Below are 17,081 nucleotides of genomic sequence, written 5' to 3'. Positions count from 1 at the left end.
AATTGTAGCGATCTTAATTACTGTAAAGGTGGCGGTAAGCACGCCTTTTTATTAGGTTGTCGCCTGTCCACAACGTATCGTAATTTATAATGATATACGGTTGTGTCAGGTGTTTGGGGTTTGGGCATCAGGTGTTGAGGTGTTTGGGCATCGTTTGTGAATACGTCATTGTGCACTCTAGTTTATATTGTTTGTTTAATCGTAAGAATACTAATCAGTAACTCACAGCTGTGTAAATCTATTATATTCTTGATTTGTTGAGGGCGTGCAGATGTTAGATGCTTGCAGGTGCACATCTGCGCTCTGGCTTCAGTTGACATTTTAAGGTTGCAGTCCTCTTGTTCTTCTCTTTAGCTTGATTTATTAATTCAACAGAACAATATTGAAGATGTATTCCATCATCAAGAAAAATTCATACATACAATGAGAGTGCTTGAAATTATCGTACGTTTGATTTTAGTTTAGTAAACTAATCATGACATTCAAAGTCATTCATGATATGTCAGAGTCAGTGATGCTGTTTTTGCATTCTATTTGAATGTGTTTTGTTCTAATAGTCTCTTGTAAATTGTCAACAATAGTTTTAAGCATAATAAAAACTCGTAAATTTATGATTGTCATTGATCAAAACTTTTATTTGTCAAAGTCTTTTTGTGAAAGATGTGATTCTCTCTCATGACCGGGCTAATGAAGTCAAGAGTTGCGAATACGCACAGTTAAATTTATATTTGAAATTAAACGTGAAAACAAATGCACATACACACTTGAAATAAATTGCCAGAATTATTCACCATACAATTTCATTATTGCTTAAAGTGCATTTTGAAAAACATAAGTATATGTAGGTTAGGATGTAGGTTAGGTTAGGTTAGTTTAAATTGGTAAAAGATGAAATGATGAAATGTTCCAATGATGAAATGCATCAATGATAAGAAGTCGCTTATGATGATGTGCCACTTAACTTCCTACTTTAACTAAAGATGTTGATCGGTGCTGCGGTCCCTAGCTATGTGCAAGTGATACGTTTTCGTGCTTAGTTACTTTCTTTTACTCAACCTCACTTGCTTGCTTCTATTGCCCTAACCCAATTTGGTTTCTGGTCTTCGTACAAACTCAACCAAACTTGGTTGTTCTTCGTCCCTCAACCATACTTGGTTGCTTTTATTGCCCTAACCCAATTTGGTTACTGTTCTTTGTACATACTCAACCAAACTTGGTTGTTCTTCGTCCCTCAACCAAACTTGGTTGCTTTTATTGCCCTAACCCAATTTGGTTTCTGCTCTTTGTACAAACTCACCAAACTTGGTTGTTCTTCGTCCCTCAATCGAACTTGGTTGCTTTTATTGCCCTAACCCAATTTGGTTACTGTTCTTTGTACATACTCAACCAAACTTAGTTGTTCTTCGTCCTTAACGACGCTGAGTCGGTCGCTGGTCGGTCGACGCTGCAGTTGCGACGCTGAGTCGGTCGTTGCTTATACTCCCTGCGGCCTGGTAGCTGCATAATACCTAACTCATCGTCGGAACTCAGCCGTCCGAGCTCTCCTATTATTATTCCTATATACGCTCCAGTCTTGATAGCAAATATTTGCTGCTACCTAACTCATCGTCGGAACTCAACCGTCCGAGCTCTCCTATTATTATTCCTATATACGCTCCAGTCTTGATAGCAAATATTTGCTGCTACCTAACTCATCGTCGGAACTCAACCGTCCGAGCTCTCCTAGCGCTCCAGAGTCTTGACAGCAAATATTTCCTAGCTCCGCTGTGCCTTAACTTTATTTGGTAGTAGACAGGAAATAATTTTTTGTAGAATACAATATTTATATTGATACAAGTAGAAAATCTCGTGTTGTCCCCTGCTTTGTTCTGTGTTCAAATGTGCTATATTAATGGTCGACGCGTTGAAAGCAGAAAATATTTAGTCTTCATCGCAATATTTACTTATTTACAATTCAAAATATGCTCTATATAAGTACTCAAGTTCAAACACAAAATTTAATATTATGGGCGACAATTCAGAGGTATTTCATCATATCGTCATTCACTGACACTGTCTGAGCTGAATCTCATCTCTGACCTCAAATTATACTATGATGCTTCCTCATTTTTTTTGTTGGCCCCTGTAAAATCTTACAGAAACAAAAGCTGTTCCGCGGCAAGCAATCTGGCGTAAGATGCTTATTTGTGCCAAAAGCTTGTTTGTTTTGAAATACACGGCGTTTCAGGATTGGCTTCTTGCAAAGTTGTAAGTTTAGTTTTAGAAAATGTCTCCGATTTGTGTTCGTAATTTAAGCAAGTTCTGTTCTTACTCAAAATTTAATAGCATTGCAATCGCAGTGTTCGCATTCTCTTGTATGTAAAGCGTACACTTTTTTTACGGCTCTGCGCTTGCCGCGATTTTTTGGGGCAATCATGGAGTAAATATTATGCATGTTTGTGCGAGGAAAACTTTCTGTTGGTCTTGGACTTGGAAACCGCAACGACATTCATCCTCGCACCCGCACATCTTCTCTTACCCGCCGGGAAGACGTTTGCAAATCATGCACTGATTAATTTAGTCATTTTATAAAGAAGTTTATAATCACGGAAAAATTCTTCTTTACTCGCGTTTTTCCAAGAGAATAGTAATTTTTTCCGTATTCTTTGTTTTGAATTTTATTTAGGTGTGGTTGTAAGGTTCAGCATAAACTAGGTTAATTACAATAAAAGGAAAAGGTAATAAAATCTACTTGTATAAATTCACAATATCAGCGATGATCAATCATAATGACTTTTAGGAGTGCCAGATTTCCTTGGACGAAGTTAGTGATGATCCGATACACAGAACTGTTAAATTTTGATTAGAATATTTTTGCACGCTCAAAACAATACAAATAAATTGTAAAACATGTAGAATTACGATTGAAGACAAACAAATTTATCCTATGGAAGATGGCCTAATAACCAGACATTGTACAGGACTCGCCAAATCATCGGAAGCACTGCATGCATGGTCGCGTTCAAGATTCAAAATTATTGAGCGTGTTTTCAATAAAAGTTACTACTTACTGTTACAAGTAGGTCTTGCAAATATTTGATTACAAGGAAGCTTTGAGCTGTCGAATGCGATAGTAAAACGTTTAAGTATCAAACGAGTTGCAGACAAGATGCCTTAACAATTAAAATTATGAAATATGTTTTTGTATTCGATAGCTGAGTTGCATTACAATTAAATTTTAATTTATCATTAGATACTGACGACTTGTAAGTATTTCTATTAAAAAAATAATTTTTATCTAACTCGACATCATCCGGAAATTATTATTGCTTGCTCTGTTATATTGTAATTCATGATTATCCTTCTTTGTGAAATTAGTCACGGGTTATCGTATAACTTGAGAACAGACGAAAGCAATTAAGTAAATGTATCGGCTCATTTTATTTTATTATTTAATATTTAATGCAAGTTTCATTGATTATTATTTTTCATGATTAAATTCTTGATTTTTTGTTTTTGTAGTAAATCAGGAGTCTGATTTTGCTAGTTACTGTTGTGCAGCTGTTGTTGTTTTGCATACGTAACTGAATTGGGGACTCGTTCGTCTGTCTTAGAACCGCTGTTCATTTGATTATGATAGTAAATTCTCGTGGTGCTATCGTTTGATGCGAATAAATCTGTTTGGTTTTGCCGTGATCGACAATTTGAAATTTTGGTGTCGATAGTTTTGTTTGCATAACCGTTGTTTAGGATAATTTTCTTGCAGGTCCGGAGTTCAGTTTTCATGTTAAGAGCGGATGTACAGGTTTTGTACGCTCAATGTATCAGGGTGCGTATGGTGCTGTGTGGTGCCAAATAGAGAAAAGCAACAAGAAAATCGTCAATAAGATATACCCTCTGGTCTTCAATGAAACGTTTATTAAGGAACAGCTTCTGCCTAACTACAGTAATATTTAATATTTAAGAGGTGTGACTGAAGACCAGAGAATTAGTATTATTGACAGTTTTCTTATTAGTTTTTTTTCACTATATCGAAAAATATTTTTCATATGCACTGGTAAACTGAAAATCAGGATACCGATGCAAATTTTTAATTCGTTAACAACGTTCCGAATGTATGTGAAATTTGGATCGACATACTGTAAGTACAAAATCATGTAAAAATCAGAAATTTATTAGAAATAATTTCAAACCCGCGTAAATGTGAAGATGATCAAGAATTAGAGCACCAAAAACTCCTCTGAAAACAGTCTCAAGGTTCTGACAAATCCGATAGTTTGAAGGTTGATGACTGGAGTCCTATCCCTAATATGATGAGGGCTTCAGCTATCATGAGTCGGTTGGCGTCGGGGCATCGCATGACGACGCTGGTGCATTCCTCCAGCACCGTACGAGTGATGGTCTCGTTGTGGGCTTCCATCAGGTGGTTCCTTGGTCCACCAGACTGAAGGTGGCACGTGAGACGTCGTAAAGTCGTAGTTGTGAGCCCGCTGTAGTTCATATTGGGGAGAAGTCTACAACCTTCTCTATTACAAGAAAATTTTTATATATTTATTATTTGTGACCATCTGATCGTAAAATATTGAAGCAATGGAAATTTTGCGTATATATGAATCTTCGCTAAGAAATTGAGATCAGTGATGAGCGAATACAAGTATTTTCCATGGCACTCTTCTTATAAATTATATTATTGATGTGCGCTTGAAATTATTTTTAATTATCCCTTCTTTGAGATCTCTTATTCAATGTATTCTGATTTCTGAAATGGATATTAATTATATCTTAATTTCAAATGGTATTTATTTGAAGAAATACTCAGCGACGAGAATCTAGGTTACTATCTTACACCAGCATTTACAGTACTTGTATATGTGTCATCGCAATGTTATTTACAGACCCACAATTCGACGCTTTTGAAAAAAATAAACGTACGCTGTGATTAGAAATTTATTAAACAATTTTACAGCAACAATTGACAGCAATTTTTTCTGTCGTGTTCCTTAAGAAATGACAGCGTTAATCTGACGTATTTCCACTAGAGGAACGCGGGTTCTGGGAACTGGCGTTAATTGCATCGGAGGCAGATAATTCCAATCCTATAAAATAATGCTATACGAAGAAGGGAGCGGCTACGTCGAATACAATCCTATAATAATAGCTGGGGGATCGTTCGGAATTGCTGATTATCGGTTATTTTGTACGTTTCAATTTCTAACTTTTTCCGATGAATATAGTGTTATTTTCAGCCGATTAAATATATTAAATTATTATTAAGCAATGAGCTAATTTGGGATTGGAGTAGTTCCATCTTATCTAACTTACACTGGAGTTTTCTTTATTGTTGCATAGAATTTCAAAGTGAAACAAAATTTTCCCATGCAATGAAAAAACTCATCATGAAGTAGTAATAATTTGTGTTGAAATTGGGACGCAAATTTTTGACATGGGTTTCACCGGATTGAAAGTGATGTGCAAAAAATGTATTGCCTTTTCTCTTTATATTGCGTCACTCGAATTTGTGCATTTTACATTGAAACGTTTTGCTTCAATTTATTAGCCATGATGACTTATACAAAATGACATTATTTAGCGACATTATTATATTATTATTATTATTATTATTATATGACATTATTATATTATTATTATTATTATTATTATATGACATTATTATATGACATTATTTAGCGACATTACTATATTATATTATATTATTATTATTATTATTATATGATATTATTTACCGTGCTGATGAGTCCATCCTTTGCCCTGCGCAGGTGTGATGCCGGCGACGTCCCCATGATGTACGCTCGCGAGGGCCCCAGCAGGATCGTGGGGAGGAAGCGCGCCACACCACAGTCTCCTCTTCAGTCTCCCCTTCACTCTCCTTCCCCTTCTCAAGCACTCTCTCCCTTACTAGCATCTTCACCTCTTCAAGCCTTGTCTCCTCTTCAGGTGCCTTCCCCAGGCAGCGTCATGGCTCCTTCCCCTTCACCTGCTCCCCAGGGCTACCACATCAAACATGAGCCCATGTCCCCACTGGGGCATGACAACCACGTGCTGCTGTTGTCCTCGAACGCGCCTTCCCCAGCCATGTCCAGCTGCTCCGAGACCACCTCATATAACCCCTTGTCCCCTCACAACAGTGCTTCCGTGGCCAGTCCCGCAGCCTCTTATAGTAATAACCCTACCAGTAATGGCTATAGGTGCAAGAAATTGAGAAGCATTAATAGTGTTGTTGGTGGTATTGGTAGTGCAAGTACTGGTGGTAACTTTACTAGTGATCTAAGTGCTTCTGCTGGTGGGGATTGGCCCATGCCTTCCCCAGGCACAGCGAGTATGGGGTCGCTCTCCCCCAACCACCACTCAATGGTTATGTCCCCAGCCTCCACCACGAGTACTGGTACCTGCTCCCCCAGACCAGGTAAGTTATAACAACTCATAATATACTCGTATTAACTTAGGTCAGTATATTCGTCGGCTGGAACAAGTAATTTACATCTCATAAATTAATCAAGCTCTTTATTCTATTGAAGTAAAGCTGTCACCTGGAGTCTCGGGTATATATATTTCATTGAACTAATGATGTTTATTCTATTTGTTTGTGCTCTAATTAGCTGCTTTCCATGATAATGTTTCGTTTTGAAACTCTATCCTGTTTTACAAGGCTCCATTGCTCACTCTGTTCCCGAGGGCCAACTAACGACTCTATAATTAATTATCTAATTGCTTATCCAATTCTAATAACTTATTTTCATTAGCTGTTATTGTTGATCCGTAAATTATGTTGCCTTGGAATTAATATGTTTCAGGTGTTTTTTTTATGAAACAAAGATATTAGACAATCTTTTCTCCGTCGGACCAATTAATAAATTCTACATTCACAGTATTGTAAAAATCCAGAACGGGATTTATAAGTATTGACAAACAATTTCATGAGACGAGAAAAGATATTTTAGTGCGTGATTTCTGCAAATGTAGTGATTTTTTGAGAGGTGGCTAAGAAATATCTCTTCTTGAATTTGGCCTCAACATGTTTGAGGTAACGATGGAAAAGTCAACAGAAGTTCTCGAGGTACTCTGAGCAACAAAACTGATTCTCTCGTTGTAAAAGGATCATGTGTTTGCAACTGTAACTTTATTAACGAACGTCGAAGAACTCGGTCAGTGACCTCTTCTAGATACCGACTTCGAGGAAGAATAAGCGAATTGTTATCCAAAGCCCGCACTATGCTCGACAAGACTGAAGACTGTTCCACCCATGTCGGAACATCTTCACTGCTAGCCAGCTTTTCAAAAATGAACAACATTGGAAATTAGATATGTGTGCGATCTGCAATTCTGTACTAAAATTCCGAATTCGATTTTAGGAACAAAGTGTACGTTTTGTAATCCTCCTCATTAGCTATCGAATTTTCGAATCGGTTAAGTACCTAAAATCACTCAATGTTTATTACAAAAGCGTTGTAGCATTCAATCATATCATCTCATTATTTGTGGGCTTGTATGAAAATAAAAATGTTTTTAGAAAATTGTTTTAAAAGATGGTAAATAAATGCAATGAAATCAGAATCTAAAATGAAGCAGCTCATTTGACTGCAAGTTGATAAAAGATGTCGTGGTTGCTGACTGTAATATAGTCTTTAAACTTAGCGAATGAACTCAGTTGAACTGTGCATATGCAGATGTCTGGCGGTCTCCTCGGTCTGTAATACCGAGGTCTGTCTTACGATCTTCATGTGATGCTTGATCTCTTGATCGTGTTATCTGCATTCGAGTGACTTTTTATTAAATATTATGAATTATTTATCAGATTTGTGCTTTATTTACTTGATACTTCGCAACACGCTGCGTTCTCGCTAGTACTATAAATTTTCATTTTGAATCAACAAATTTACTGTTATTTGTACTTTAGTTATTTTATTTATTTTCAGAAAGGGACTCTGTGATGTCATTCAATGTGAAATCTTCAGCAAATGATTTGAAGTCCAAATAATTTTTAGCACGAATTGCATCCCCTAAAATTACTGGATGTTAAATAGCGGGCTTACAATCAGTACTTCTTATGTAAATTTGTAATTGTTTTCTGTGGGGCAAAATAAAAAATTGTCGACCTCATTTTGCAGAAGCCAACAAAATCTGAAACCTCATTTGCAAGAACCAAAAAGAATACAGCAAAACTCGGGGACTACTATTTTTTTCTTTACAATATATGTTCAATCAAATGAACTGTATAGTTAGTTCTTCGCCCAGGCGCAGCTCCTGTACTATAAATGTGCATGTCAGTGTATTTTTTCAGAGTTTTATAGCTGAGATCAATTTGTTGAAAGCGAGCTCTTGGGCTGACGGCTCCGTGTAAAATTATTCTTCTTATGCTAAATTTGCGAAGTTTTGGATTTCCTGTCAGTAGGTTATAACATTATTTTTAAAACGGAGGCTCCAGATTGCTTAAAAAAATTTGAGGCTATGATAGATTTTTCTTCTCATGGAATGGCCGATAAATATTGAATAGATACTTGCAAAACGCTACGTTCTTGCTAGTAATATAAATTTTCTAATAATTAAAAATTCTTAGTATAAAATCCATGATAATTAATGGGAGCAATCATACGCTGAGTTCAGAGACCTCGTCTGCATGTTTACTTACGCTGCTACGCTCAGTTTCCTCGTTCGACTGGCTTTCGTTTTAATGACGTTGTCTCGATGACTAGACGCAGAATTTATGCTAACTTGTTCTTCTGGCGCGCCTAAATTAAATTACATAGGCAAACGATCTGCCCGACATGATGTAGGATAGGCATGAGCCTCTCAACACTTTACCTTCGAATTATGGTCGCGCAGTTAAACATAACTGCCGGCACATGTCACTACCACAATTATTACAAGTTGCCACATTTTTTTAATTGTTTTTTATGCATGTTGATTATTATGACAATTACACTTAATTATATGTCCTATTTGCTCCCTCTTACTATCCCTGTTATCACTAGGATCGGTAAAAATTAAATTTTCATTTAAACTCTCTTTTTACGATGCAGTACGGCACTTGAATGATGAATGCTCAGTTTGCGTGACTTGCAAATGATGACTTTTTGAATTATGTCAGAGATGCGATCTCCGACATCTGTGTTACTGGAGTGCTACATGTGTAGCTAACTGTGTGACCTGAGTTGTAGCTCGCTGTGTGACCTGAGTTGTAGCTCACTGTGTGACCTGAGTTGAATCACTGTGTGACCTGAGATGTAGCTCACTGTGTGACCTGAGTTGTAGCTCACTGTGTGACCTGAGTTTTAGTTACTATGTGACCTGAGTTGTAGCTCACTGTGTGACCTGAGTTGTAGCTCACTGTGTGACTTGAGTGTTGTAGCTTACTGTGTGACCTTAGTTGTAGCTCACTGTGTGACCTGAGTTGTACTTACTGTGTGACCTGAGTTGTAGCTCACTGTGTGATCTGAGTTGTAGCTCACTGTGTGACCTGAGTTGTAGCTTAAATTTTGTTCGCTTATGTTCTATAATGGCCCGTTCAAATTTGCATTTAAATTTGTCTTTACTTCCGTTGCGCATTTAATTTAAAAAAACTGGCAAATGTATTTGTATCAAATCAATATTTTCAAAGTCCTTGCAATACTATTTCTTACAATTAAGATAAATTTATAAAAATTATTTTAAGCTTCATTTTTATCTCAGTTCGCTGTATAACTGGCTTATAAATCATGTAGGACAATAGAATATTATCGAGCATTCTAATTTTAACATTTGCATCAGAATTTAAATGAAGATTCAGCTCTATTATTATCATAGAATAATGTGTATTCTGAGCTTTGCGTTAATGAATATTACATACTTGTAAACTACCGCAAATTTAATGTCGACTACTTCCTGACTTGCTCTTCGCCTGATGCATTCAGATAATTCATAATTCATTGTGAAAACTAAGCAACTCTTTCCCTTTGTTGCCATTTTTGTCCGTATGCTTTATTTTTAAATCTTAAATATAAAGCGTTTTGCACAGGCGATCTTGCCTATGAAAGCTGCGACTCCATCCTTTGTGCGTGTGGCAAAGCTCACGCTTGCTGGGATTCATTGCATTCAATGTGGAAATTCATTGCATTCATTCAATGTGGAACCCTGAAGCTGCAGGCGTTCACATGGAGGTTTCAACACTTGCCGCTTCTACGAGCTGACACGTAAACAAATGTCTACATGTTTTTTGTACTGTATGACCTTGTATGTGCTGTGTGAACCTACGTATTGATGCACGTGGGATTGACTATTCTTGCCACGTGATGTATATTTGAATGTTGCTAAAACTATTCACAAAAAAACATGGGATTCAGAGGTCGTTTGTTGCTGCATAATGTTTTTCGCAGACAACCATTCCATCTCTGTGATCGGCTTTTAATTTGTTATTTTTTCAAGCGATATTCTAGAATTAAACTTCTTGTCAGGATGCGATATTAATCAATTCAAAGGACATTGGCCTACAGGAACAGGCAATTAAAATTAGCTTTGAGCTGCTTCTTCTGTTTATTCGCAGTGTAGTTTCCTCAGCATCTTCAACAACGAAGCTGAGTCAAATTAGATTTTTAAAATTAGAAGCATAACAGTATTGATACACAATTTCATGAGATGAGAAAATATATATTACCGCGTGATTTCTGCAAATGTAGTTAGGATTTTTTGAGAGGCAGATAAGAAATATCTCTTCTTTCAAGACGTCAAATTTTGACGTTTTGACTTACCGCTTAGCGCCACGAAGAGCTCAGGAACGTGTATTTCAGTCTCTTCACGAAGACTCATTCTACCGATCAATCAAACTACCACGATCAGCTTTGGTACATTCCATGCCGCAAGAATTGGTTCTATACATGTGCAGTGGACATCCAATAATATTAAACAAATTTGTTGAGTTTAATATAACTGCATGCACTGCATCGCTTTTCATCGGTATTCATTTTTTGTGAACAACAGTGAATATACCGGCGGCAACACTACCAACAATACTATACATGGTTTTCTTTAATAATAATTAATGCACAGAAGCAACACTACCAATAGTTTACCTAGTTTTTTTTAATAATACATGATGCACTGTGGCAAAAATAGCCACCGTATACATTATTATTACCATTATATAAATTATAAAAAAAATAATAATATTATAAATATAATATAAATAAATTATTACCATTATATAAATAGCAACCATATACATTATTATTACACTTTAATAATGCTAAATGCACTGCAGCAATGTGGCTCTCAGTATAGGAGTAAAATGGTGATGGTGTGACAGCAGGAGGGTGAGTGGCAAGCCTTGTAGCCAGTTTGGTGCCAGGCTAGCTCCTGTTGACGATGACTGCGCAAGAAAAAAAGACAGAACATCTCTGCTTTTCCCTTTACGCGCGCCATGATACAAGTCTTACGAGGCTTGGTCTTTTTAGAGCTGACTTGTGTACAGGAAAAGACCACAAAAACGTCGTGCACGGAGCATAGCTCCATTTTCTACTTCTATTTAAATGAAGGAGTGAATTTGTGAGATATCTTGTATACTGGGGCATAGCTATCAAGGTTAAGCAAATTGTCAAGGAAAAATAGTTTTAAATTATCTTTCCGGGAACAAACAACGAATGTTGAAAATATATCTTTTAGTAAAAAATTGCCCTTGAGTAACTGAATATTCTCTGCAAATTTTCAGCATTTGCCGACCGTTTTATTATTCTTAACATTTGCATTGAAAATAGAATTTAAACTGTTTAAAAACTTGCAATCGTAAACTCTTAATGTATTTATAAACTCTTGAATAAATTAATGTCTTAATGTATTTAAACTCTTGAATGTATTTATAAAGAAATCGTACTTCAAGTGCTGGGCGGTAGTATAATTTTATTCTACAAATAAAAACTTTACGGCTTTCTGGGCAGTTATTGTCAATTTTCATTCTGTTTAATTTTCTCCGTACGTTTTTCTGTACGTATAGCGAGGAGTGCTTGGGAGATGAACGTACGCTGTCAGTTGAAACTTTCACCCTTCTTCCTGACCTCATTTCCGAGGTCTGCTGTCGCCGAAAAATTACTGCATTTGCATGTTCATTTACCTGAGATTAGTTGCCGATGATAAGAAGTTGAAGTTATATACGAGGGCAAATCAGAGAATTGATTAGTGGATAATAATAAAATACAATCGCTGAAAGGTCATTTGGGACGGAATTTGCATCACATTCTTAGATTTATTTTGATCTTTACATTGATGCATGATGCAACCAATTTAGTGACGTATTGCCCAAAGATCAGCATCTATATACATAATACCTTATGTTGAAAAGAACTATAAACTTTTTGAGCAAATACACAGGAGACACAGATGAAACAATGCCAATTAATACAGGGAATTATATCCTGCAAGAATTTATTCATCCATCTATTTACCATGCTCAAAATTAACCCTCTGCTTATACCCCGCAAGAATTTATGTATCTATCTATTTACCCTATCTATTTACCTTTTTAGAATTCATCTATCTATCTTCAAAATAAACCTCTGTTCGGCCCCACAGTGCAGGAAGTTAGCGCTGTATTTCCAAGCGTCCGTCAGTACGTGAGATTGTGGCGCACGGCGTGGGGCGGAGTGGCGTAACAGGTTCGAAGGTCAGGGAAGCCATTCCGTGCGTCGATTGTGTGGCTACACGTCGCGTCAAGGACTCGTTCATGCCGAGCGCTGCTGGCCACATTCTCTTCCTCCTTGCCGTCATTTTGCACTTCATGAGACTTTATTTTGAATATCAAGTTTTATTATTATGAATATCAAGAATATATATGCCATTTATTTTGAATATCAAGAATATATATGCATATGTTTCCGCTGAATGATATTCAATGTATAATTCTAGTCGGGTTTTTCTGCTAGGCTTCGCGCGATAATCGAATTGGTTTAATCCTACGCAAAAATATGTTGAGAATACGTTAATATGTGTATACTACGATATCAGTTTAATTTAATGAGTTAAATAAACAGAAAAGTAATAATAACCTCATCATGCCTTTTTATTGTACTTCATGACTTTAATTTCATGAATTTATGTACTTCTAATGCTTCGACATTTAATTTGATGCTGATTGATCCGAAAAACGCTTCCAACTCTCCGCAACATTACTTTTAATTTGCTCTTGGAAATTATGGCTGTGGGAAGTATGGATGTTAATTTCTATAATGTTACTTTCTGTACGCTTGAAACAAAAAGCCCATCTAATATATTTACCATGTGTACAATTTTGTTGTTTCATTCAATATAGATATTGAAATGCTTCTTAGACTCAGCATGTAAGGAAAAGAAAGCGATCTAACATTTTAGGTTAACTATTAATTAAGAGAGCGGGCCATTCCAAAGATAGGAGCAACGTGTATCAGCATCGGCAGAGGTATGCTGGTAAATTGAAACTATTGTACTTTGATATAATTTGATAATAGTGGAAACAATTAAATCATTACTATTGGATCAAGCGTAATGAAGATTTTTATTCCTTTTTGGGAACTTTTGATGTTCAAAGCCGCTATACCAATCCTGCCAAATTGTGTTCCGTTTTTCCAGTGCTCGGATTTTCGGAATTAATATTCTTAGGGGTCTAATAATTAATATAATCATAGCATAATTTAACGCAGAATTATTATATTATATGTGCTGTTCGTTACCGTAGTTTTTCTTTGTCATTCTTGGCTATGTACAAATGTCTCAAAAAGGCCGATTATTTAAAACTCGCCGCGTAAGATAATCTCATCATGTTTTATTAAACCTTTTAGCCATTTCGGCATTGTATCGATACTTCATTTTTTCTACCGCTCTCACAGGTAATAAACTAGTTAAACTTTAATAAACTACCGCTCTGACTGGTAATAAACTAAAATTTATATTATTTGCTTTCTTTATGCCACGTTCATTGCTTATAAATGCTGTCGGTTTAGCGTATTTTTCACTGTCTCGTGGAGATGCTTCCGTTCAACTAGACATAATACTCCCCCACCCCTCTTCTCGTAATATAGAGCGCAGTCTAATTTCATTCTCTACTGTAACTTCACGAGCTAAGTTCTCATTTTATTATCAATGCAAAAAGTTGAATAGATCTAGCTTTAAACTCGCAAATAGTGTTAAACATTTACATTATCTCTTAAGAGCATAATTGACTACTTGCAAGCATTAACATTCCCTTGAAAGCCGGCTCGTCAAGGCTTATTTTCTCAAGGGACACGACATTGCAGAGCATTTGCACGCTTGTGCGTCGTCATTCGAGCTTTCATGCGCTTCACACGGCGCGGTAAGTAGACCTCCCGTAGCTTCTGCGCTCGTCCTGAAGTCATTGTAAGTGAAAGTCTTGCGCATGCCTGATCGAGGCATTCTTCCGTGCGTTTGTTTTGTAATTCGCGAGTATTCTTCGATTCATTCGTAAGAAGTTTGTACATGTGGGTGTGGGTGCGTTTTCAGTACTTGTGCTTCTGAGGTCTGTTAAATACGAGTATAATAATCGCAAGTTGTGAGGAAGCTGAAAAGTGAGTTGCGTGATGGAGATGTTGACTATAGCTTCTTGAGTTGTTAGCGGTTGACTGATATCTTTATCAACAATGACGTGACCGGGACAAATTGCATCTGCTGACATGTTGCAACTGCTTAAAAAATATTGAAATTTTCTTATTTAACTTAATGAACCTTAATCACTTCGACTGCTAGCGACGCATTGCACCTTTGTTAGTGTGGAAAGTTTGTTCTCCACACAATAAAGAATATTTGAGGTCTTCTCTGTCTTGCTTGCACGGTAGAAACTCGCTATAACATTAGATTGTTGATCCTCAAACGCAGTTGTCAATTAGAAAAGTGTCTCTTTCTAAATGTCGATCAAATAGAATAAAATGCTTGTTTTCTTTGCCGAACCCCTGCACTAACAGCAGTGGAACTTTAGCCGCTTGCTTCGTGCAGTAGTGTACTGGTGGTGTTTATACTGATGGTGCAGGTAAAACTTTAAAAGAGATAGTACGTTGAGGTTGTCATAAGCGTGTGTAGCACCCGTCGGATGGTAGTAGGCAACTTGAGTTATATGAGTAGCAGTTACTTTATAGATGAAGCAACTGTTATAATAACAGCTCGATGTAGAGTGTAGAGGATTAAAAAAAGATTGCTTTACGTGAAAATAATCAGCCTGATTCAATCATCAAAAACATCGCAGAGTTATGTTTTTTGGAGATGTCAAATGTATATATAACAGTTGAGGAGAATCTCGTCTTGGAAACCTGTGAGACATACTGTAGAGTGTTTACTGAAATCCTTGTTTTTAGTATTCGGTTCAACTTGCCCGGACTAAAATGTGTGATAAGGATAAACATCCATCGATGAAAAATTAATAAAAGACATGGCGTTAACAGGTGCATGAGAAATGGACTGGCGGAACGCTTTTTAAACGTGTGTGATCTTATGCGTTATTCTGAACCTAAAAAGCTCTTTTTATAATATTTTTTAATGAGCTATAAATTTAAATTAGAGAAACATTTACAGGAGTTCTTTGGGTAAATAGCACGCCCAAGATCGTGCGTGTTTTAAAATTCAGGTACCTTCGTACAAGTCTAAATTAAATACAATTTTGAATGAAGAATCGAGTGGTCGACATACAACGTACACCGAATGGTTGCGGATATGACTTCATTGGTTCCAGATGAGGGTTCAAATACTGTGTTCCAGATGAGGGTTCAAATACTGTGTGCTTAAATCGCAAGTTTACCTAAAAATTACAAGCAAATAAATGCCAAGTAAATTTGCCATATCTTCACCTTCTCAACGAGAATATGGTAAATTTGTTCTGAGTTTTCTTTGTTGCTAAATTTATACGGAAGAAAGTTGGTGATTGACAAAATTCTGGTAGTGTGAGACAAGCAGTATTATATTTCGAAGAATTCTGATCATTCTGTGTAAATTTGATGCGTTAGAAGACGATGAGGAGAGATCGAGTTGGAGAGGAAGAAGTCACCGTTATATAATTAGTGTAAACACCGCGAGACCTGGTGCAATAAATAATCTGCTGGCGAGCACGTGGCTTCTATAGCAGTGATGCCTTGGGCACCCTTCGTGTGTCATTGAGGATTTCTCTTTGGTTTATTCATCCATTCTCTTCATGCAACCCGCATCCATAATTGATTATTACTTCGGCAGACTTCTTTACGCTGATCCTGTTTTTGCTGGCAATGTTTGTGCAGTCAGGGCTGCACTGAGTTTACAGCTCAGGGTTGGTTCTGCTACCACATGGATGTTCCCGCCTACCTTCTGATGCCTGCTGTGTATCATTTGTATTTCATTAATGTCCTAAATTGCTCGCACTTATTTAATGCCCACTCAATTACTTTGGTGTCTATACGTAATCAACTAGACACTACCGGTATATATTAAGCATAATGGCATATTATTTTACTTGATGTACCAATAATTGAGTGATATTGAATTTAAGGTTGGGCAGCAGGGACCTGGTGGGATGCGTGTGGTTGCAGTGCAAATCGTTGCCAAATTATATCGTGTTAGGAAGTGAACATTTTTATGAAGTGAAAAATACTAAACTTAAAATCATTTATTGCACCGAATGTGTTCGTGTACCATCTGATTCTGAAAGGCTGTTTACCTCAGTTTTGGAGCTACATGCTACATTTTACATTTTTGTGAGTTTTTTTTTCTGATCTGCTGTTACGCTGTCTTCACAAAATAAAAAGTGAAAAAAACGAAGTTAATTTGCCGCACCTTGTATTTTGGCAACCACTATTGAGTAGAATGCGTGGACTATAAGTAAGAACATAATCAGCTATTTAATATCGATGATTTATTTTAGAATATCGCGTTAACAGCATTGGATCTTTACTATTAACGTAATCTGTTGAAGATTATTGGAAAGAAACTAAAATCACCTAAGGACTCAACTCTGAATTAAATTTTTTGAGATTCAATTAAAACGATTTTGCGTTTTTGATTATGTCCACGCATCAATTATCAGATCATCGTAAAATTCTACATGAACTCCATCGAACTTGACTTCTCTTTGAAAATTTGAGTTGGTTCGATTCAACAGTCTTTGCCTCCAA

The 17,081-nt window shown here is 36.6% G+C and overlaps 1 protein-coding gene across 2 annotated transcripts in view; it reads left to right on the top strand.

Moving 5' to 3' along the window:
* The window catches only part of LOC108674496 (ecdysone receptor), a 225,215-nt gene that overhangs the window by 68,979 nt on the left and 139,155 nt on the right, over window positions 1-17,081 (top strand). For both annotated transcript variants that reach the window (XM_047884895.1, XM_047884894.1), the window contains exon 2: window positions 5,757-6,403. In XM_047884895.1, the coding sequence (XP_047740851.1) occupies window positions 5,779-6,403 (625 nt within the window). In that variant the 5' untranslated portion in view covers window positions 5,757-5,778. The remainder of the gene's footprint in view (window positions 1-5,756; window positions 6,404-17,081) is intronic.

Source organism: Hyalella azteca, unplaced genomic scaffold, assembly GCF_000764305.2.
Source record: "Hyalella azteca isolate HAZT.00-mixed unplaced genomic scaffold, Hazt_2.0.2 contig16431, whole genome shotgun sequence".
NCBI lineage: Eukaryota > Metazoa > Arthropoda > Malacostraca > Amphipoda > Hyalellidae > Hyalella > Hyalella azteca.
This window is presented reverse-complemented; position numbering and strand designations above follow the sequence as displayed.